Genomic DNA, 22,645 nt, shown 5'->3' on the forward strand with positions numbered 1-22,645 from the left:
TAGACCCTCCCTATATCATCCTGCTACTCATACAGCACCACTACAAAAAAAGATAGGGCATAAAACTGTCAGAATATTTTTTGCCAATTGATGGCTTTTTAAAGACATTATCAGGACATACTGTATCAATTACAGTTTAAGGCCTTTTCCCTTTCTTATCCCAACTATATGCTATTACCACTGTCTAAATTTACTAAAGGTTATTCAGTTTTAAACAATCTAATTTCTTGTAATTATCATGTATGAACATGCAGTACTTTCTGAGAATGTTCCATGACATTGCATTATAATCATTTTGACCAGAAATCCTGGTCAGTGTAACCTTTGATGTTCTGTAAGCTTTCCCCCTCAGGAAACATCATTATTTTTTACTGATGGTAACATGGTCTATGAACTATACCTTATCACCCTTTTCCTCGGGTTCATCTTCATTAAGAAATTCTCGTTTAGGGTATGGAATCTGGCAGCCAGCAAAAACACTGGAACAGAAGAAGAATACAATGGAATTGCACCACTATGTATTAGCTTGCAATCTTGCATTCATTTAAAAACATATTACAGAACAAATAAACTTTTGGAGTTCCACATCTCTAGAAGAAATGTAAGGAAATGAAAAGCGTTTGCTTCCATTTTAATTACTTGTAGTTACACGTTGGACATATTCAGACAAACTATGGCTAGTGAGTCACTGCCTAATAGTCTTTCTTCCTGAACTAGCCATGGTGATTTCAGTTCTGGTGTTGAATTATTCTGGTCTCCTTATCTTAGGCTATTTCATTGTGCATGTTAAGAGCAGCTCAGAGTTTCATATCCTGTGTGACAATTGGATTTCTTCCAATTAGAATCTGACCCCATGCTTGCAACATGGTACACACTGAATTTGATAGATGGAGCTAATGGTGGGTATGGTGGGGCTGAAAGATCCTGAAGATGTGAGCTCCGTTCCGGCACAGTGCTGCGTCCCCTCCGCTTGCAACCTTCCCTGCCAGCTTCCAATGGGGAAGCCAGCAGAGAAGATTGCAAATGGCAATCACATGATTGCAGAGCGCTTGGCAACTAATGCGAGCTGGTTGCCAAGCACCCAAAATGCAGCCACATGACTGTGGGGGGGGGGGGGGAGCGGCACGACATTTTATGATGACCAGAAGTGCTTTATGGGCTATAAAGCACCCTTTCCAAGGCCGTCATAACTTTGAACCATCATTAAATGAACCATCGTTAAGTGAAGACTACCTGTATTCTATTTTTCACAGCTTCCCCTCAGCTTCCTGTTCTGCTGTTCCAATGGTTCAGCAGGTTTCTCTAACTTTAAAACAATTTGGGGAACATCATAGAGTCTGGTAAGGGAAAGGGAAATTGGGGGGGGGGTGTCTCTCTCTGCTAGCTCTATTGCATGTCCTTTTCTCTGAAGCCAAATGTCCTATTCTTTTTTATTACAGTATTATTATTTTTGCCAAATAAAAAGACAAATACTAAAAAAAAAAAATGAAAAGAAAAATAAATCCACGAGGAAATAAAAAACAGCTGAAAGAAAAGTAAGAAAAAATACTTGGGAATGTATATATATTTGCCATATAACCGCCCATGTAATTTCAAAAAGCATATTAAGTATTTCTATCAAGAATGACATTTGTACAGACAACAGTAATCTATTTAGGGAAATATTGTTAACATGGCCAATAATTGATTCTTCATTTTAGAAGAATAAAACTCTTTGTTGTTATCTCAATTTTTCAGCCAAAGCAATTTCTCATATTTTAAATACAGTAGAGTCTCGCTTATCTGACATAAACGGGTCAGCAGAACGTCAGATAAGCGAAAATGTCAGATAACACGCAGTAACGATTGAGTGTGGTTAAAAAAAAAACCCGATCCGCTGCGCCTGTTGCAATCGATTTTTGCGTTGCAGTGCCGCACTGTCAGGAGCAACAAGAAAGAGTACACTCACGCTCACAAACAAGCGGCACACTTTTCTCGTCGCCGATTTATGCGTGTTGTGTTTTTTTTAGGGGCGTTGGATAAGACGGAATGTCGGATAAGCGAAGGTCGGTTAAATGAGACACTACTGTACCATTGATTCAGCAAAAAAAAATGTATTCTACTTTTCTAATATTTTGCAATAACAAACATGATAGCTAAAAACAAAGAATTCAGTTGCTTTTGTTGCGCTAATTTATATGTATCAGAAAATATGGGCAATAAATCAACAATTTAATTCATTATGAAAAAGTGCTGATTTTTCCCAATTCCTTCAAAACCCATCAGCTGAAAGCACTAATAATTAGGTACTGCAACCAAGATGGTAGCAGTGCCATTTTGTTTACAATCCTGCCAAATCTATATAGAAAGGCTATAATTAATTATTTTTTAGAACAAGGCATGATATCAAACTTCATTTCAAATCAGATGAAAAGCACTAGGTAACTATAGCATAAGAAGAATTATTTGGCTGAAGTTTCTGTCTCATTTAGCATCTATTTGAAAAAGTGTTCCTAAAATCATTTTTAGCATTACTGCTGCTTACAAAGGATTTAGTAAATAATATTTGATAAGGGTTTTTTTGCCCCTCAATTTGTCACCTCACTGAGCAAAATACATCTAGTGTACTCATCTTATAGGGTATAATTCAAGTAATTTACTATGCAGTTGTATCCATGTTTAGTCAGAACTAGGTTTCATAGAAATAAAAGCATACTTCCATAAAACCAGAGAAAAAGCTGATAATAATCTCATGCAGGGGATCTGTCATCTCTGCAGCATTTCCTCAGAGGCTGCAAATTGCAATGAAATCTTTAACTAGCAAAGAAATCTGTATAAATGACTGGATTTATTTTATTTCTAAATTCAGTTCAGTTTAAATATAAATGTATATTGTGCACACTACTTTGAGAATGGAGCCTCTGATATGCCATTTAAAATCTGAGTGTGGCTCTATTATAAAAGACAAATCTTTTGTGTTATTCAGTAGATATTTCAGAGACATATCAAACACATTCATAGCTAATATTTTATTTTTATATAAGTTTAGAGAGTTACTTGGAGAGTAAATTATATTGTTCAGTAGGGGAGGAAGGAATCCAAAGAACAGGAAAAAAACATACTCTGATGTAGGCAATGGGTCTTCCTGGAAGTAAGGATCCTGCAAAGCTTGCTCTGAGGTAATTCTTTTGGTCGGATCCATAGTCAGAAGTTTTTGAAGCTGCAAAGAAATCAGCTTATATGAATTTCTCAGTAAAACTCACTGACATGCATGGCCAATAATACTAAAATAAAACAAATGCAAACAAACTTATGGGATTCTATATACAGAAAATATGCATCAGATCATAGTAGTTATTACTATAGTTATAAAATTACAGCACAACCCAGTGCAGTGTGAACCAGTAACTTCTAATTCAGAGGGTATAGCCTCTGAGGAAAACATAAAATGTAGAGGTCTCCCTTACATTCATCATAGCACAGCACAAGAAGGGGAAAACATTCTGGCAGGCGGAGACCAAATGGCAATCTAATCTAATCTAATCTAATCTAATCTAATCTAATCTAATCTAATCTAATCTAATCTAATCTAATCTAATCTAATCTAATCTAATCCAATCCAATCCAATCCAATCTAATCCAATCCAATCCAATCCAATCCAATCCAATCCAATCTTCATTCCACCACAATGGCTCTCCCTTCATCTAAACATGGAGCCGACAGAATGCCCCTATTAGACTTGTCCTCCCATGGTAATTGATATTCAGAAATGGAAAGTAAGTTGATCCAGTGGGCTTGGCAATAAGTCACAGAACCTTATGGAGCTCATGGTTCAGCCAAGGAAGCTCAGTGGATGACTGGCCCAGCCAGTATTTTTAGCTCAGCCTATGCCACAATGGTATTGTGGGGAAAAATTGAAGGCAAAAGTATTAGATATGCCACCTTGAATTCCTGGAGAAAAGCAGAGATATACACCTGACAACTTAGTTAATGATACATGCATTATTAATGTCAGCTTTGATAAAGTTTTTAATGATATTAAAAAAGAGGCCAGAGCTGGCCACTGGAAAGAATTTAGGCTCTTTGATGCATTATAATTTAGATTTGTACATTTTTAAACTCATTTTCTGCCAGAATATACTAAGGCTGACATCTTATATATCCTTTCCTGAGAGTAATCCTCACTGAAATCAATGGGGCTTACTTCTGAGTAGAAATGCACTAAGCAACAGATTGCACTGTTAACTTTACAGAACAAAAGATGACCTCAGCAGCAACAAAGCATTTCTTCTCCAGCTATTTAATACTAACTGTGTAATTTACTTAAAGAGAAAAAGATAAAACTACCATGTCACTTACCAAAAGGAATACTTTGCTATCAGGCTTGACTTTGTGTTTTTCCATGTATTTGATGAGGCTACTATTGGCATATCTGGAAAAAGAAATGAAGAATAAAATCAAAAGAATAATGCAGCATCAAAAATAAAGAAAAGTTTTACTATATGTTAATTACACCAAAAGCTTTTATTTACTGGTCCGTACAATGGACCAGTTTACAGGTGCCAATCCCGTTTAACTGAACAATAGATAAAACAAATGTTGAATTAGGCTCTGCTGTGGAATACATTAAAGCAATTATAAAGATCACTAATCTAGGTTTCTCTAATGTGTCATAATATGTGTCTGCATGTATATATTTTAATGGTAGTCTTTTTACCAAGTCTGAAATGACTAATAAAACTAATGTGAAAACATACATAATTAAAGCATAAAAGCAACAGGCAGCAGAAACAAAAGTAATAAAATAGATATGGAGTCAGATAGCACCTTCATGACTAATCAACTTTACTGGGACATAAACTTTTGTGAATAGCAGCTCACTTCATCAGATGCACAGAGTGCAAGTCCCACTATGGATCTGTTGAAGTGAGCTACTGTGGAAGAAAGCTAATGCCCCAATAAAATTAGTTTTGAAGGTGCTATTAGATTCCATGTCTACCTTGTGTCCATTGAGTAACACAGCTCTTTCCCCCTCACCAAAGTTAATGAAACCAAAAATTAAAATTAAAATAGGAAGCAAATATTTTAAAAATGCAGATCAAATCCTTCTGAATGGTCAAGTAAGGTAAAATCTGGATTGCCATATTTGGGTTGCAAAACTCCACCAGAACAGCAGCAAGGAGATACAGAAAGCAGTACAGATTTTAGAGTCCAGATATTACTAGATCAGATCAGATCAGGTCTACATAAGATAATATATAAAATAAATAAATAATACAAAATAATATAAGTACTAGGTAGGAAAATATATAAAATAAATAAATAAATAATATAAAATAATATAAGTTAGGGTTATGAGATAATAGGATTCATCAGTTGCCCATGCTCAGGAATGAAATGTGATAATTTGAATCTTTGTATTCATCATCTCAAATTCCAAGCAGCAGTAGAATATCTGGAGAAGGGCCTCCACTGAAGATTTTATTTGCGAGGCACATAGCCTAATAATGGGAATCTGTGGTTCTTAGGAGTATTCAGTGATGATGGGAATTGAAACTGAGGAACTTGTGTGAAGGGCACAAGTTGCCTACATCTTGAATTGAGTCTGGAAACGCATCTTATGCAACTCTATCAATACTGATATAATTTACTGTCCCTGTTAGGGCTACTGTTCCTGTTTGGACCTGACTCTCAACTTCTAAAAACGGCAACTAAAAAGCAATTATCCATTAAACTAGATTACTGAAAAAATAATCTTTAAAGGGAAGAATCTTTAAAGTAAAATTCTGAGCTTGATTTTGATACTGATGACAAATCTCTTGGTCGATCATTTATCCAGAGGGACATAGATACTTAACAGCACGTATCTGCCTTAATAAGCCATTATTTTGCACCTGGACTCCGGCTGGTGAACCTCAAATTCCAGAAGAAAAAAATTGATCCCACACAACACAAGGCTGCCCATTTCTTCTAATGCAGCTGAAGGGCAACTTGTATAACAAATGATAATCATCCAAATGGGACAAGTGAAACAGTAGTATTTTAAGCCTCAAGAAGGAATTTAAAAATACAGGTAGTCCTTGCTTACTGATTGCTTGTTCAGCAACCATTCGAAGTTACAATGGCAGTAAAAAAGAGATTTACAACTGGTCCTTGAACCTGCAGCCATTACAGTGTCCCTGCAGTCATGTGATTGCAATCTGGATGCTTGGCAACCGCTGCACATTTATGACGGTTGCAGCATCTTGCAGTCATGTGATCACCATTTGCAATCTTCAAAGCTGGCATTCAACAAGCAAAGTCACTGGGGAAGCTGGCAGGAAGTCAAAAGTCACAGTCACATGATATTGTGCTTGACTGCAGTGATTTGCTTAACAACTGCAGCCAGAAATGACATCATGGTTGGGCGTGGTCATGTGATGTTTCATTTTACGACCGTGTTGCTTAGTGACAGAATTGCCAATCCCAACTGTAGTTGGTAAGTGAGGACTACCTATAGCCATATTCAGATACAACTCATGATTTATACTTATGTGCTGTAGTGAAAGTCTCAATATGACATACAGGTAGTCCTGGGTTAACAATGTCTGGTTTACAGACAACCCATAATTAAGAATGGAGCTTATTATAGCAAAATTTGAGTTAAATACACAATAATTTGAGTTAAATATACAGTGGTTTGAGTTAACTGCACAATACTACTTATACAGTATTATATGGCTTACATAAAATTTGACTTGGGAATGGAACTCATTCTTAAAGTAAGGACTACCTATACTCCCTCTTTCTATGAGGAAAGGACATTTGAAATTTCACATACGGTCCAAATCAAATTTGTTTCTTGGTCATGCTGAATTTATCCTGTTTTTTTCCATTAAGTTTGATGAATCTGTTTCCCAAATTCATAAAAACAAAAACAAAAAAAAAAGGAAGGATTTGTTACAAACTATGATTCTTTCATGGAGAGAAAGGTAGAGAAGGGTGAAACTTTATGCCCAAGTCTACATCATGCTTCCTCATACTACCAAACTTCATTCCCAAATAAAGATAGTAAAAACCATATACCAATAATTATATATTTAAAACATAATGACCAGAAATATATAACTTACGTTGTTCTTCTAAAGTCTTTTTGAAGTGTAGGATATTCTGGCATTTTCCTAATGTCTTCCCAGTCTTTATCTTTATAAAGTAAAAAATTTGGAAAGTATTAAAAAACACAAGAAAAGATACCGTACACAGACTATCTTATAGTTCTACACACATATGAATTTGCTGGCCAAAGGCCATAATAAAATTGAAATTGAATGGAATGCATGCATATGATGAAAAATTAATTTATTGAAAACAATCCAGATCAAAGATTTCTTATAAGGCTTTAAGGGACACGGAATTACCTGCAGGAAATCCCATGACACTAAATATGCGATCAAGCTGATCGTGATGAAAAGGATTGCTTGTTTTGATGTCTTCCTGACGACAGTGAAATATAGGTTCTGAAGTCAATAGCTCAGCAAATATACAGCCAATAGCCCATATATCTAGGAAACATTATAATATATAAAATCTAAATAGTTACAGTTTTTTAAAAAATTAAAATATTACATTTAACTATTCATCACACTAGGTATATAACAGTCAGACAAAAAGTGAAATAGTGTTGTTATAACAAGATGAACAAACAGTGCATAAATTTCATTTGAGGACCTATCAAATGAGTAAGGTATTACCATGTTTATATAGAAAAATACTATCCTGAATTTATGATAATTCCCTTTACATGAAAGAGTAGACAGAATAGAATAAAATAAAATAGACAAAAAGTGCTATGCGGTATCCTTCCACAACACCTACTTCACCTAGAATCATCAAGTTCTTGCAACATTTTGGATGACACAAGCCTGTTTTGGGGCTAGATTAATCTCAAGAGCACCACAAACTGCTTCCAGTTTCCCCAGAATGCCATAAGTTTGGGAACGGTTCATGGCTCAGAAGGAAACAGAAAGTTCTACTCCTGCCTTAGTGAATTTTGCACATCCTGAATCTGTGAGTTTCTCGCATCCTTAATAGCAATGAATCCTCAAGATTAGTAGCCTTTGACAGACCCTTTGAAAGCCATTTAAATTAATGCCTGTTACTACATCTCGTGATAATGAATTCTACGGGTTAGTCATGCACTGTGTGAAAAAGTCACTTCTTTTGTACGTTCTAAATATTCTTCCAGTTAGCTTCAGGAGAGGATCCCTGGTTCCAATGTTTTAAGAGAGAAATTTCCCCCCTAGCCATTTTCTTCATGCCATGCATGATTTTATGCACAAGTCCCCAAAGTTCTAGTCTTTTCTCATAGAAAAAGTGTTTGAGTGCCTTGATCCTCTTAGTTGGCCTCTTCTGCACTTTTTCCAGCTCTATTATATCTTTTTTTTCCAATCGGGTGACCAGAACTCTGCACAATATTCCAGATGTGAGTATAACATAGATTGGCATAAAGAGATTGCAAAATTAGCAGTTTTATTGTTCAATCTCTTTCCTAATGATCCTTAGCACAGAATTTGCCTTTTTCATAGCTGCTGTCCACTAAGTCAACATCTTTTCTGGGTTGCGGTCTCAAGATACTTTTCTTAGTTACAAGCAGTTCAGACTACATCAGTGTACTGCATATGTTCAGACAAGAGTTGTTGCAATGTGCATCACCTTACACTTACTTAAACTGACTCTATTTGCTATTTGGATGATCATTCACCCAGTTTAAAGAGACCCTTCTGAATCTTTTCACAATCACGTTTTCAGTTTGCCACTCTGAATTATTCGGTATCACCCACAAACTTGACCAGCTTATTATCTGGAGTCTGTGGTAAGACAGAGATAAGCATCTCTTGGCTGGAGGTGACAGATGGTGACAAACTGTGATCAGAAATCTCTAGGGAGTCAACAGGAGCTAAGGGAAAGGACTTCCAAAGCTTCAATTTAAGGTTGCGATCTAAGGGAATCAGGGATTAATCAGGACCAACTAGCTGGAAAAGCAAACTAGGAAAGTCTCCACTATAATAGTTGCATTTATTTTAAAAAATCCTAGCAGCACTATTCCCAACTAGCCACAATCTATATCAGTTGCAGAGAAAGCATTCTGAGGAAGAAAAAAAAGGTCCTTAGACAGTATCCATCTCCTGGGTAATGAACAGCTTGAAGACTTCCTATAAAGTCATGTTATATAAATGGGCTGGAATAATGCATCAAGAATGTGATGGCTTGAAACCCCATTCATTCCCACAATGGGTCTCCAAACCCTCCTTTCACAACTGTGCCACATCCTCCCTGCAACTCCTGGGCACAGTCAACTATGAATGCTACCAGCCATTCAGGATTTCCAGGAAAATCCCCTCTATCACTGGTTTACCAGGAATGATGCAAGTGGTAACACTCTTCCTTTAGTAGCCTAACTCATCAGGGCGATGTGTGCTAAAAGTTAGATTCCTTTCTCAGAATGAGCCCCACTGGTTCATTAAGAATTCTAAATCTTTATTATATCTAGGTTCAAGGCTTAGAAGAAAGTTTGAAAGGAAATAAAAGGGGAATAGGAACAGACAGTTACTTTCTGAAAGGAATAAGTTCAGTTCCTATCAGTTTAGGGACTAGCTGCTTCCTCAGACCTTGGATCTCACACAAATGGATACACTCCAAAACAGATTCATATAACCCAGATCTCAGCCCATAAAACAGAATTGTCAAGCCCCACATAGCTGTTGAACCAAAGGAGCAAAAACCACATGTAGTTCAGGAAGGCATCTTCAATGCTAGTCAGGGGTACAAACAGCTGCCTTTTGCACATAAACTGAACTCTTCCTCCCCCACCTGCTTCTCACAAGAACAGGATCTATGCCACAACTAGCTTCGCTGATTCTAGCTTGCTGTCCAAATTCACTAAGTTCCAGCTTGGTTACTGCTGGCTGGGGGCTTTGCTCTTACCTTGCCTTCAGCCAGTCTTAAAGGAAAAACACATAAGACAAAAGCAAAGTCAAAATGGAAGTTGCCTACACCATTTTTAAAGCCCAGAGGGGATATTCACCCTCTTGATTGGCTTCTTGGCCTCTGATTTTCTGGGCTTCAGTTGTCTCTGCCCATTATCTAGATGGACAGATCTACTAACTTGCCTTTTAATCTTTCTGTGTCTGGATCTCATGACATAAAATTTCCCCACATTCACTACAGTTAGTATACATGGGATGGGGTGGTAGGAGAAATAAAAACACCAGCATCATTGATGTGAAAAAAATCTAATTATGAAACTCTGGAAGGGCAAATTAAGTTGTTAAATTGGATACTGGAAGCCAGGGCCTCCAAGGTGATATTCTCTGAAATGCTACCACTTCCATGTTCCAGATCAACTAAATACAAGTTAAAGGAACTCAGTGAACCAGTATCCAAATGAAGGGTTTGTTTTTGTTAGATACTACCGAATAATTTGGGACAAGCCCCCGTGTATACAAAAAGGAATGATATCTGTTATTATTGAATTATTATTATTAGTAGTATTTAAATCCCACCTTTCTCTAGCAGTTCAAGGCTGTTTATATGAAGTTCTCTTCTAATTTTATCCTCACAACCATGACTTGATGAGGTAGGTTGGGCTCAGACTGACTGACAGATCCAAAGTCACCAATGAGCTCTGTGATCAACTGCAGATTAAAATGTAAAATATCTGCAGACCAAGCCCAAAACCCAAGGAAGGAAAGCAATCACGGTGCCATGATTCTGGATCCAACAAGTTGAGTAGAACTTGACAATGAATGTATATTAAGAAGGAAAACCTCATAGGACCGTTGAAGAAACTGAACACAAGCCATCCAAAGGGAAGATGCTATGATTGTACAAGGTGTTGTAAAGAGGTGCTTTGGGAGCATACATGAAGCATCTCTCTTTGAACTGTTAAAGCAGTCACATCATTTATTAGGCTCATGGGGCTGCTTCACAATCTTTTCAGCCAAATAATGGCTTGCATCAGTCATGAAGTCCTGAGCATGGCACTCTGAGCAACCTTATCCATAGCAAATGTGTCCCAACAGGCAATCAAGAGTCGGGCTTTGCCCCCTTTAATTAGCCTATAAAAATAATTTTTCAGATCACCTGAAAAATCCCTGCAGGACAAAACTGTGAATACAATGTTAGTGAAAAATTATTCTTTGTTACCTTCACCATCTCAGAATAAGCTTGATAATTAGTTTTAACATGTTTTTGTCCAATTCCACCCGTCTTCTGTTCATCTGCATTCTATATCTTTGTTTAATTCCCCTCACCAATGACTACATTTCATATATTTAAGGTATTATATTCTTTCTGCATAAAACTCTGAAGCCTCTCCCAAAGGGTAGTGGGTGTATCTTTTAAATCAGTAAACAAAAATAGCAGCACATGACCCTGGGCCGAGAAAATAACTTGAGAAAACGTCTCAAACCCCTCCCTAGTTCACATGAAGATAAAGTTTGGGGTGGGGGGAAGCACATTCAGACTTGCAAGATTCTGTTATTATAGTTATTACAATAAAAATAGTCCTGACCCATATGGCATTGGTTTCTAAGTCTGTTCTAACTTGTAGGGCTGATATCAATCTTGTAAGTCCCAACAGAAGAGAATTGGACTTAAATATGAGGCATGGATTTTAGAAAGTAATTTTCCTCTATCCTGATTCCTGAATCTTAGAAGTGAAGAAATATTCTGTGTGTGAAAGAGTCCTGCTTCACTAATCTTGCACTTTTAAGAAATGTTTAAATGTTCTTTGGGGTGGGGGGAGAATGAATCTGAATCTATATACTGTATGTTGCTGGATACAAGCATATCTCCAGGGAAATACCTGGCTGATCAACCTTATTATTACTCTGATCATGTATTAGTGTACATGTACACAATATCACGTTTAGAATAATGGTATTTTGAGAAGGGCATGGACAGAGAGAAAAGAAGCATGACAGAATGGAGATGTTTAATTAAAAAAAACCATTTTTTCTTGTTCTGTCCTTCTGTTCCTACATATATATTTCCCCTTGTCCAAATAAGAATTACTAACACATCCATACACTTGGCAATAGAGTTCAACAGCAGTGTCTCTAAAGCATGTATACTGACCTCATTAATATATCATAGAAACACAAGTACATGACGGGAATGACGTTCAGAATTCTGCAGTTTTACAACCCCAGTAATAGTCCAACCTGTACTACAGCCTCCCTCACAGTTTAGATGTCTTTATATCATTCCCCAACTTTTTTTTTTTACATTTTTCCCTCAGAGAATCATACACACAGGCTATTCTTTCCCAGGGTAAACAATGTAACATGGAGTGCAGAAAAGGAATGAAAAATAGTAAGCCAAAGAAATTAAATATGTGAGATGGCTAACATCAAAAGAGGACTTGATCTCTGAAGGTAGTGATTAATCAATGTAAATAATGGTTCTGGAGGAGTATCAGGCAGTTCAGACAATCAAATAAAATTGATAGATAAAAAATAGAAGATGGTTACTAAGTGGCCATTAGAGGGGCATGACTTTATAAGGCTGTATCAGCATAGTTTATTCTTCAGCTCTTCAACTCCTAGAGGCACTATCCTCAAGTTTTAAAATTATCAGCAAAGCACAATCTTCTTCAACCAGGTATCATCCAAATATGTCAGAACTGCAAACCCAGAATTCCCAAGCTGCATGGGTTCATGCTGGCTGGAGAATCTGGAAGTCCCCATCCATATACATTTGGACAACCCAGATTGGTGAAGGTAGGCAGAGGAAATGATCTGATGAAAACATGTTGCTCTTTTTCCCACAGATACAGAAGGTTTTTGGACAGAGATGACCAAAATCTGGTACAGAATCTCTTGCCGCAAGAGATCAGAAAAGGAAGTGGCAGTTGGATGTTATTGGAATAAAAACCAATTACATCTCATAGAAACCCATTCAAAATATTTGTGAAACATTCTCAAATAACAGTGCATGTAATTTGGGCATGCTCTAATTTGTATGTATTGACAGAACCGTATTTTATTTCTAAATGGACTAGACATTTAAAGTGTTGAACTACTTAAGAGCTTTATAATCCTCACATTTATTCTGCACAAATATCTAATAATTATTGAGCTATTTTTTTAAAAAAAAATCAAAACGCTTACCAATCGCCTTAGTGTAGTGCCGTGCCCCAAGTAACAATTCTGGAGCTCTGTACCAAAATGTCACCACAACTGGATCCAGGTCTGCCAGCGGCTTAAGGGGAGAATTGAATAGCCTTGCAAAACCCATATCAGCTGCAAAATAATCAGTATCTGTATTACACCAAACAAAACTTTTCAAAAGTAAATTCTATTATACTGCTATTCCTGATATTATCAATGTCTCATTTACCTCAGTATGTGCAAAGGTAGGCCACGTACACAATCTTACATTGCTGCCCCACCCAGAACTTTCTCATGGGCCCTAGTTGAAGTTATTACTTAGCTTATTTTTTGGCTTAATAACTGAAAGTTACTCCCCAATCCAAACCGTGTATTTGTGTGCACTAATACACTAGCATTGCTGGCAATCCTGAACATATTATCAAAAACATTGATAATCATAATGCATTTCAACTATGTTAGGAGCTGCAAACATTCCCTATTGCCACTTCTTTAACATCATAAACTGAGCATGAGTGCTTTTGAACAAGCCTATTGACCTGAATTATCATCAGTGAAGACAGTACCATTATTTACTATATTATACCAAATATGACCTAACTTAGGCCAGAAGAAATGTACTGTGTAGCTATTAGAAATATAAATGATTTATGGAAGCCTGAACACATCCATATTATTATTAAAAACAAAGTTATCTTCTTTTTCAGATAAATAGATATTAAACTTATTACAGTCAAAGATTTTAATACCTAGCATAAAGGACATACAGTGCTGTTACGAAACACTTCAGATTCAGTTCCCAAAAGATGCTTTATGGCATGCGGGGCATAAACATAGCCTCTATGTGTGGCTCTTTAAAGTAGCTGGTCTTTACCCAGGATTGCATAGCTGCTTTCTGTAGCTGCTGTGCAATCTGAGAAAACGTGCAACTGCTTTCAGAAGTAGGCAGGAGTGATGTGCACGTGTCCCCACACTCCAAACCACTTTTCTTGAATTATGTCTAAAACACTGGACAGCTTAACATTAGAAGGGTTGGCAGACCAAGTTTTCTCTTAGCACCAAACAGAAAATAAAGATACTGTCAGGCAAACCTCTCTGGGAAGTATTTTAATGGAGATACTATGATTAAAAAAGCTTAGTCCCACACATCTTGCTTGAGAGATTAATGCAGGAAAAGATTGTCTTCAGTTAAACCTATCCTAAGAAGCAGTACTCTGAATCCATTCTTACTGGCATTATATAGATCATACTTATCATATACCTAGACTAGTAAAACAGTGATATATCAAACCTTTTTGATGGTCATGCTAGCTGAGACTGATGAATTCTATAAGTAATACATCTGTTGGGTACCAGATTCAGGAAGGCTGATCTGGAGCTTTATAGATGAGAACCAGTACCCTGAACTGATCTGAGCAACACACTGGAAACCAATTTAATTACAATAAGAGTAGTCTTATACAATTTAATAAGCATATGCCAGAAAAAGTCCAGCTTCCCTATTTTACGCTAAATGAATTTTCTGAACAATTTACAAAAGCAGGTTTGAATAAAGCAATGTAAATGAGAGGTAATTAAGGCAAGGATTGCTGTAACCAGATGTTAAGTGTAATTTATGGTTTACACCTTGGTTTGCATGGGTTTCTGACCTCAAAATGGCAACAGTTGGTTAGAAGGGACTCTGAAAGACACATGCATTTATGTTCTGTTGTAAACACGTGTAAATTGTGCCTCAACATAGGTGCTAGGTACATCTTATTATGGAATATAGCAGATTATTACAATTAGATTTATCCCACAGCACCATCTGGTAACTAGTGACTGGCTCTGTGCAAAATGTGTATTGTCCAGTGGATTCTGACTGGTGAGTGATAAAATTTTTGCAGGAAAAAAAAAAGTAGAGGGCAGAGAACATTTTACTGGGAATTTTTGAAATAGGAAAGTCTTTTTTTTGCCATTGAAACCATCAATTAAAGCAGGATAAGTATAAAGTATAAGTATAAAGAATGAAACTGGTAAAGCAGGAAGCCTGATTCCCAGGCCAGAGTGAACCATTATGTCAGTACTGCTCTCTAATCTCAAAACTATGAAGAGAATGGACAAATTTCCATTGACTCAAAAAATATGGGGAAAAGGCCTAGAATTTAAATCCCAAAACAAAGAAACATAAATAGGCTTGAATTTTTGTGTAGTGCAGCAGGAATATCTTCTGTGTTAATATGGCTTCATTAAACTAAATAATAAAACAACTAACATAGTCGTGTAAAGTCTATGAATGTTCACATTAAGCAAGTTCATGAATATGCAGTTCAGTATCTGGAGAGTGATGATCCATTGCTATGTCTGGAGTGAAGCTTCATGATATTGTAACTAATAATTAATCTCAAGTAAACAGCTTGTAAAATTCCGCTTTAAAGTGCTCTGTAGTAGATAGGTAAATAACAATTTTTCAGATCTAGCAATTTTTGGTAGTCATCCACAGAAAAAATAAATTCTACCCACAGACTTAAGATCTCAAGCTTTTAAACATTCAGTCAGTCATAGGTGAAGAATAAATATACCCAGTTTTAATTGTTCATTTTCAGTGGCCCCAAGAACCAGAGAAACTGGTAACACCAGTCTTTAATATGCATTGTTATTGCTGCTACAGCATATATCTACTCCTATTCATCTCCTTAAAACTGGTTCATACATCAATCACTCTAAACAGTTTCCTGCCATTAATGTACACAGAAGCTTCTCATCTGGATTTCATCCATGGCACAAACAGTTTCCATTAGATATTTCTGGGGCTTTTGGAGGTAGCCTGGAAATTTTAGAGGTAATAACAACCTACCCTAGCAACTTATATTTTATAAACATTGTATAATTCTAAATGTTCCTCCTTGCGCCCACTGTGTTATACCAGTGCAGCACATTCTTTTTATGGTAGTGTCTCTCATTAAATGAAAAACAAGTTACTACTGATTTCCTGGGAACATGAGACTTTCTCCTGTATTATTTGGCAGTTCACTTACCCACTGCTAACCACATTCAGCTGAATTCTGGAGGCTCCTGGATGGATACAGGAAAATCATTTTCCACTCTCACACTCTCCTATGGGCTCTCCTTTGGGCCCAACTATTTACACCATCTGTAAGTCAGTGTGCTCTAGATGCCTTGCATTGGATTTCTATTAATTTCTATTGCACTTAAATGTATAAATACATGTAATTGTAAAACTTACCTATCTTGACTCTTCCTCTTTCAGGACCTTCTCCCATTACTAGAATATTTGCTGGTTTCTGGGAAATGAAAATAAAATATCTATATACCACACATTAATTTAATGTTACCATTTTACATATTAAAGGTTTATAATGCAGAAGATTATCACTTTCTTTCCTTGAAATATTATTTAAAATTGGACATGATCAACGTATATTTCTGTTCAAGATTTATTTAAAACTCTTCTGTTTTATTTTATATGAACAAGTTTCAAACAACCACATTACTAAACATTACTTCAATACAGTTTAAATGGAAATAAATGTTTTAAGAGGGAAAACACATTTTTTAGAAATACTTCATGTTATCTACAGTAAATCTATGTAGCTAATAAACCTGACTCCAATATCACCATCTATTGAAACTATTTTATCGCTTCATATCTACCCATTTTGGCCTCTCAATCTCCAACTTATCTGACAAAAGTTGTATTGAAATGGAAAATGGTATCCTAGGAGAGCTTGGAAATGCTCAAATATCTCTCTAGTCTCATGAATTCAGGACAACACATTGCCACTCTTTAACTGACAATTGAAATATGTGATCTGTGAACAGTGTTTCTCTGTCCAGAAAAGTAGTCAGCCACTTTTTTGTTTCGAATGGAAGAAGTTGATTTATTTTTATTTTCATGGCCTATAGCTGATTTTGGATGTCCTAAAACTATTTTTAATCACTTTCTTTGAACATAATGTGCACATTTTTCATCTGGAGAAAACTGTCAATCTCCATGTTGTCCATGACTCTCATTTTTTTCCAATAAAGACTCCAACCATAATGTATCTTGCATCTAAACCAGTATTTCTCAACTTTAGCAACTTTAAGATATGTGGACTTCAACTCCCAGAATTCCCCAGCCAGAATGCTGAGAGTTGAAGTCCACGCATCTTAAAGTTGCTGAGCTTGAAAAGCACTGATCTAAACCTTTGGACTGTGACCTGGACATGACAATCTATTAAGCTCACTCTGCCACTGAGGAACTCTGTTTCTCCTTTCCCAGGCAAGTTTTCCAGTATTTTAGATTATGTAGTATCTTCCTTTTTCATCCCCACCCCAACTCCAATCTCTCCTTGACCAGCTTCTTCTGATTCACTTTGTAATTTGTCTTTTATCATTTAGAAACTCCCTTCTCCTGCAAAGTCTCTGCCCCCATCCCTGTTTCTCCCTCTCAGATACCTTCCAAAGGCACTATACTACATAAACCAAAGTTTCTAATGTTTCTCAGGCTCTACTTAATATTTATGAAATATTACAGTCTTGGGGCCACCAATACAACCTTTACTTTGTCAGAGCAGAGTAAGGGGCACAAACGGGAGCAAAAGATAGAAAGAACTGAGCTCTTCATTGTTTATTTATCTACCAGGTTTATATGCTGATCCAATTAAAAAGTGACTCTGAGCGGCTTACATATTTCATTCAATAACCATATTAAAAATACCAAACAATAACATAACAAAACAACAATAACAAAGAAAAAGAAAGAAAAGCACCAGGAAAACCACTTAATTGACAAGTATTTCCCTACAGGAAGAAACGATGCCACCTTTCAAGTCTCAAGGGCTTGCTGAAATAGCCAAATCTTAATGGCTTTATTGAATCCCCAATGTATAGGGGACCATCAGATCTCTAGAAGCACAGTATTTCAGAAAAGGGGAGCAGTGACAGAGAATACCTGTGTCTAAATTTCCTGTTGATGAATTCCTTGAGAGTACAACCTTGAAGGGCTTATGCCCCAAACAAGGAGAATAGACTGATCAACTGGTATGACAAAACTTAGAAAAAACCTGTATCTTTTGAGACCACATGTCTAAGATACTAACATTTACATGAGTGTTCTCAAAAGATACATAGAAATATGTACAAAGAAATATAGATTTTAATAAGTTTCACATACACAAATATGTATGTTTTTGCAGATGCTAAGGGGACCTAGAAGGAATCAGATCCGCTGTGACTTCTAATACTGTCTACTCTGGTGATAATCATCTCAGTGAAAACGTCTGTTGGGGGAAAAAAAGAAAATGTTCAAGTCTGGGAGGGGTGCAATTCATCTGATTCTGATTCTGAAGATTTAAGCTCATTCAAAATAAAGAGATGTTCCCTTATGAAAATCATGACTAAAATTAGGGCATATTCAATTTTGCAGGAGAGATCTCTATTTCTGCCCTCCTAAATGTATTTTGGAGAGCAGATTTGAGGGCATATGGGTATAATAGGGAATGAAGGAATTTATTCTGCTAGCAGTAAACATTCTGCTGGCTGATGGATCTGGCTGGTTTTCACCCCTACTTGAAAGAAAATGCTGGCCCTAGAGTAGGCCATGTTAGTTGCTATAGAAACAAAGTTTTGGAATTTCATGTTTAAATTATTAGGAATAAAAACTGAACAAAGAGATCCCAGCTGAGACTATAACATAGGGTTTGACTATCTAGTAAAGATATAATGCAGAATGAACAAAATCAATAATAATATGGAACCATCTGCTGTGGAAAAAATATACATGCTGTAATTTAAAACAAATTCCTTAGAGTTGTAAACATTTAGTTGATGATGTTATCATTCCTCAGATTAGTGGACATAAGACAACATATAGATCTCACAGAGAGAAAGGGAGAAAGAGTAAAGTGCTAAGGCAATTATGACATGCTCTTGAATAAAACTCATTTAACATCAAACAGAAATCAATCCGTATGAACACTGCTACTGTTCGCATCAACCCAGCGTGATCAATTCTTTTAGTATGGAGAAGGTCAGAAAGGAGCCAGCAAAAACAAACAGAAGTAAAACTGTCTGCAGTTTTGAATGAGAGGAACACACCCGATTAAATGATAAGAGAAACAATGGACAACAGAATGCTAGCATTTAGTAGCTCTTACTGTTCCCAAGCTTATCTAGAATATAATTCTTTTGAGATTTGACATTCCCATGAGAAAAAAATTCTCTTTAGGATAGTGCTGTTGTCCATGCATGTTTTAAAAAAGTTATTCACTTCCAAGCATTGCATTGCACTGCACTGAACTGCACTGCACTATACTATACTATGAGACCATACTGCAAGGATTCATGATCATATATGAAAAAACTTGGGTGACAAATTAACTCTGAAAAATATAAACATTGCTGGGATTCTTGCATAACAGAAAACTGAAATTTGGAAAACACCTGCTTCTTTTCTACTAGAAACATGTGAGAATTGAGAATTTTATACATTTAATAACAAAGCTAGTCATGCAGTGAGAAGTAAGTTCTTAACCAGCAATCAGAGAGGCTATCCCTCTGCTAAAGGGAAAATCTAATAACAACAAATGCTTTAAACACTCAATAGTTTGCACCAGGGGTAATAGAGATCCTCATACCTAATAATACAATCTTGGCCTAAACCCCCTTGGTTTAGCAGTGAAAGAGAATGACCAATAATGGTTGTGTGATTGTTTAATATGGCACAGATATTATTTGATAAATTACACCACTGGCTTTAAGATGCTCAGTGTATCATGAACTTGATACACTGGATTTTAAGATCCCTTATACATACAGACCTTGTGGGATTTATAATCATTATTGTACAAATGTGTGTACAGACAGAATATACTGGGATTTGAATCCATCAGTTAAATTCATTTACTATAACATAACTATTACGTCAATGAACTAGTATGAGACCACAATATCTAGTCAGATTAGATATGACACTAGTATACAGTGCAATAGCATTGCCTAATTTGTACTCCTTTTAGTTGCAGTACAGCCTCTTATTTTACATGGGAAACCATATTCAACCCTTACAGAATATTAAGCACTTGACTATTTAGCACTCTACACTCCAACCAAGTTGAACATTACATTTATTTTTGGGATTGATTATTCCAGTTATAGTCTTATTTTTTATATTAATAAGTTTGAGCTTTGGGGGAAAGTAGGATATTCTTTATAAAAATACTTATTGATATATGAATAAATTAAAAGGGAGACTATATCAAAAATTATGTTCCTGAATTACTGAATTCAGAAAGAATTAAAGCTGTAATATTATTATAACGTTACAAATTTACTGTAATTACCTTCCTGCAAGCTGATACATTTGCATCCATTACAATTTGGATCCTGGAGGTAACTTCAATGAAACACCTCATGACACAGTTTTAACTAACAGGATAAAGATTAGTAAAATACTAGAAGGTTTGCCACCTAGTATATCATGGCCTCTGAACTACTGAGCTAGAATGAATCAGTGTACATGCCGGAAGTACATATTTATAAAGGAGACAAGACAAAGGTAAATGAATATGGATCACTAGATGAGCCAGGTACATCAGAATTTTTATGGATTGCATAAAAAGTCTCTATAATGTTAGTGTAATCATGTACCCCGACTTCAAAGAAAGGAAGTATATTCTCAGAATGGCATCCTCTTTCAGCAATGCTCTAGGAACTACTAGAGTTCAAATGCCCTAAATTAGGCTGAGTTTGTCTTTACATGGTTGGCGGAGGAGTTAATAAGGAAGGAGGCTTGTTTAAAAACAAAAACAAAATGGGGGCGGGGATGGATTTCTTTGCATCTTGGTTCTTTTTCAAAACCACTAACCGGATAAATGAACATGGCAAATAGCAGGCTGGAGAAAAATAAAGGTTAAATTCAGCCAGCAGCACTACAGTCCTGATCTAATTATTTGGGAGTGATCCTTGTAAAAGAAATGAATAAACATATAACATCTGAATGTGCAATTTGAAGGTTAAGTCTGGCAGAGGCTTGAAATGTGAAAACCCAATTTTATAATGTGTGGGAATTCTGTCCATGTGGTGTTTTGTCAGGTTTATCTAAATAGGAGCAGTACTTAGAAAAATTATCTTCTTTCAACTATGTCCAAATTCTGAGAAGGCATGGAAGTATTTTCTAAGATATAACAACTTGAAATATATGTGACATATATGATTTGACCATCTGATTGAACCTGATGGCTTTCAACTAACTGAAGTAGGATTTGGGGGTGGGGGAGAGGAGGAAGAAGAATGGCAAGAATGCGACCTCATTATTTATAGGGGGTAGCACATAGAATTTCTGCCTTTTAGTTTCTGCCTGGGTGGAGCTGGGAAAATCTCAAAGGAAACTCCTTTTGTAACTTAAAGTTGTAAGCTAGAGATAAATCATTATTTTTCCCCCCAAACAATAATATATGGCAATTGTTCTAGGAAAAAAAAGAAGTGCTAAGAAATTAAGGTTTTCACATGGCAGTTGTAAATTTCAGAACTTCTTTTAATAGTGTAACAATAGTACCACTATACTCTGGTAAAAAATAGTGAGATTTGTTCACTATCTGTGCATGCTGTTCTGAACAGAAAATTGTTGAAAGACACAGTCAGCAACATTGTGTCCAATCAGAGCTCTAAAAATGCTCTTAGAAATGTCCCTCCAAGGACATATTTTATCCAGAAGATATAAACAATGTTCATAAAATGATGCCAATGGAATCTCAACACGGTAGGAAGGATAAGCCAAGAGATTAGCACAGTTTCTGCTGTCCTCCTTTTCAACGGTGATATGATGTTTTGCCACTGGATTGAGAAGGCAAGGGAATCCGCTCCGTGCAATCAATTGAGTTGGATGCTCATGAGGTAGCCAACTAAAAATTAGTCTCGCAGAGCTACACTCATAGAACACTTACTTTAAATAAAAGCTCTGATAATGTTGCTATTGAAGGCTCCAACAAAAGCTGTCATGAGATTTCACTTCAGAAATAATACATAGTTATGTCCTTACGAAGGGAAGAAACCTAAAGTACAATTGCATAAGTCCTTTCATTTACCACTTGTCTCAGATTTTTCAGTTTCAGCTCAGAAATGTGTGGAAAGATGGAAAGAGGTGAAGCTAAAGGCTAGGACCAAAGAACAGAACAGAACAGAAGGACAAACCAGGGGACAGTACCAAAGAGAATACCAAAAGGAAGGGCAAAACTGTCAGCAAAGGATACAGGAAGACTGTGTTGCTCAGACAGGACTGAACAAGAATAGGAAGCCTTGTACTCCATTTTTCCCTGAGGGGATCTAATGTCTGGTCTGGCTGGGCAAAGTCAGCCTAAGACTTTGTTCAAGCAGCTTCTGACTTCAGTTCTCTTGTCATCCCAGACTGCTGTTTACTATTCTGCTCTAACATCTAGACATTAAGTTCTGTAAGTAGATGCCCTTCAAAACACCATGGTCTACAACCTCAGTACTATATTTTCAAATGTTGTTGGTGTCACTATATGCCACA

General features: G+C 36.3%; 1 protein-coding gene across 3 annotated transcripts in view; it reads right to left on the reverse strand.

Annotated features, from left to right (window-relative positions):
• The window catches only part of CDK19 (cyclin dependent kinase 19), a 90,954-nt gene that overhangs the window by 12,449 nt on the left and 55,860 nt on the right, over positions 1–22,645 (reverse strand). For all 3 annotated transcript variants that reach the window (XM_088139451.1, XM_007435454.4, XM_088139447.1), the window contains 7 exons: positions 16,358–16,415; positions 13,132–13,263; positions 7,378–7,521; positions 7,093–7,162; positions 4,340–4,412; positions 3,102–3,199; positions 401–479 (listed from right to left, as the gene is read on the reverse strand). In XM_088139451.1, coding sequence (XP_087995577.1) covers positions 401–479; positions 3,102–3,199; positions 4,340–4,412; positions 7,093–7,162; positions 7,378–7,521; positions 13,132–13,263; positions 16,358–16,415 — 654 coding nt within the window. The remainder of the gene's footprint in view (positions 1–400; positions 480–3,101; positions 3,200–4,339; positions 4,413–7,092; positions 7,163–7,377; positions 7,522–13,131; positions 13,264–16,357; positions 16,416–22,645) is intronic.

This window comes from Python bivittatus, unplaced genomic scaffold (assembly GCF_059951505.1).
Source record: "Python bivittatus isolate LINGU-HERP-01145 unplaced genomic scaffold, Pbiv_v1 ctg000020_np1212, whole genome shotgun sequence".
NCBI lineage: Eukaryota > Metazoa > Chordata > Lepidosauria > Squamata > Pythonidae > Python > Python bivittatus.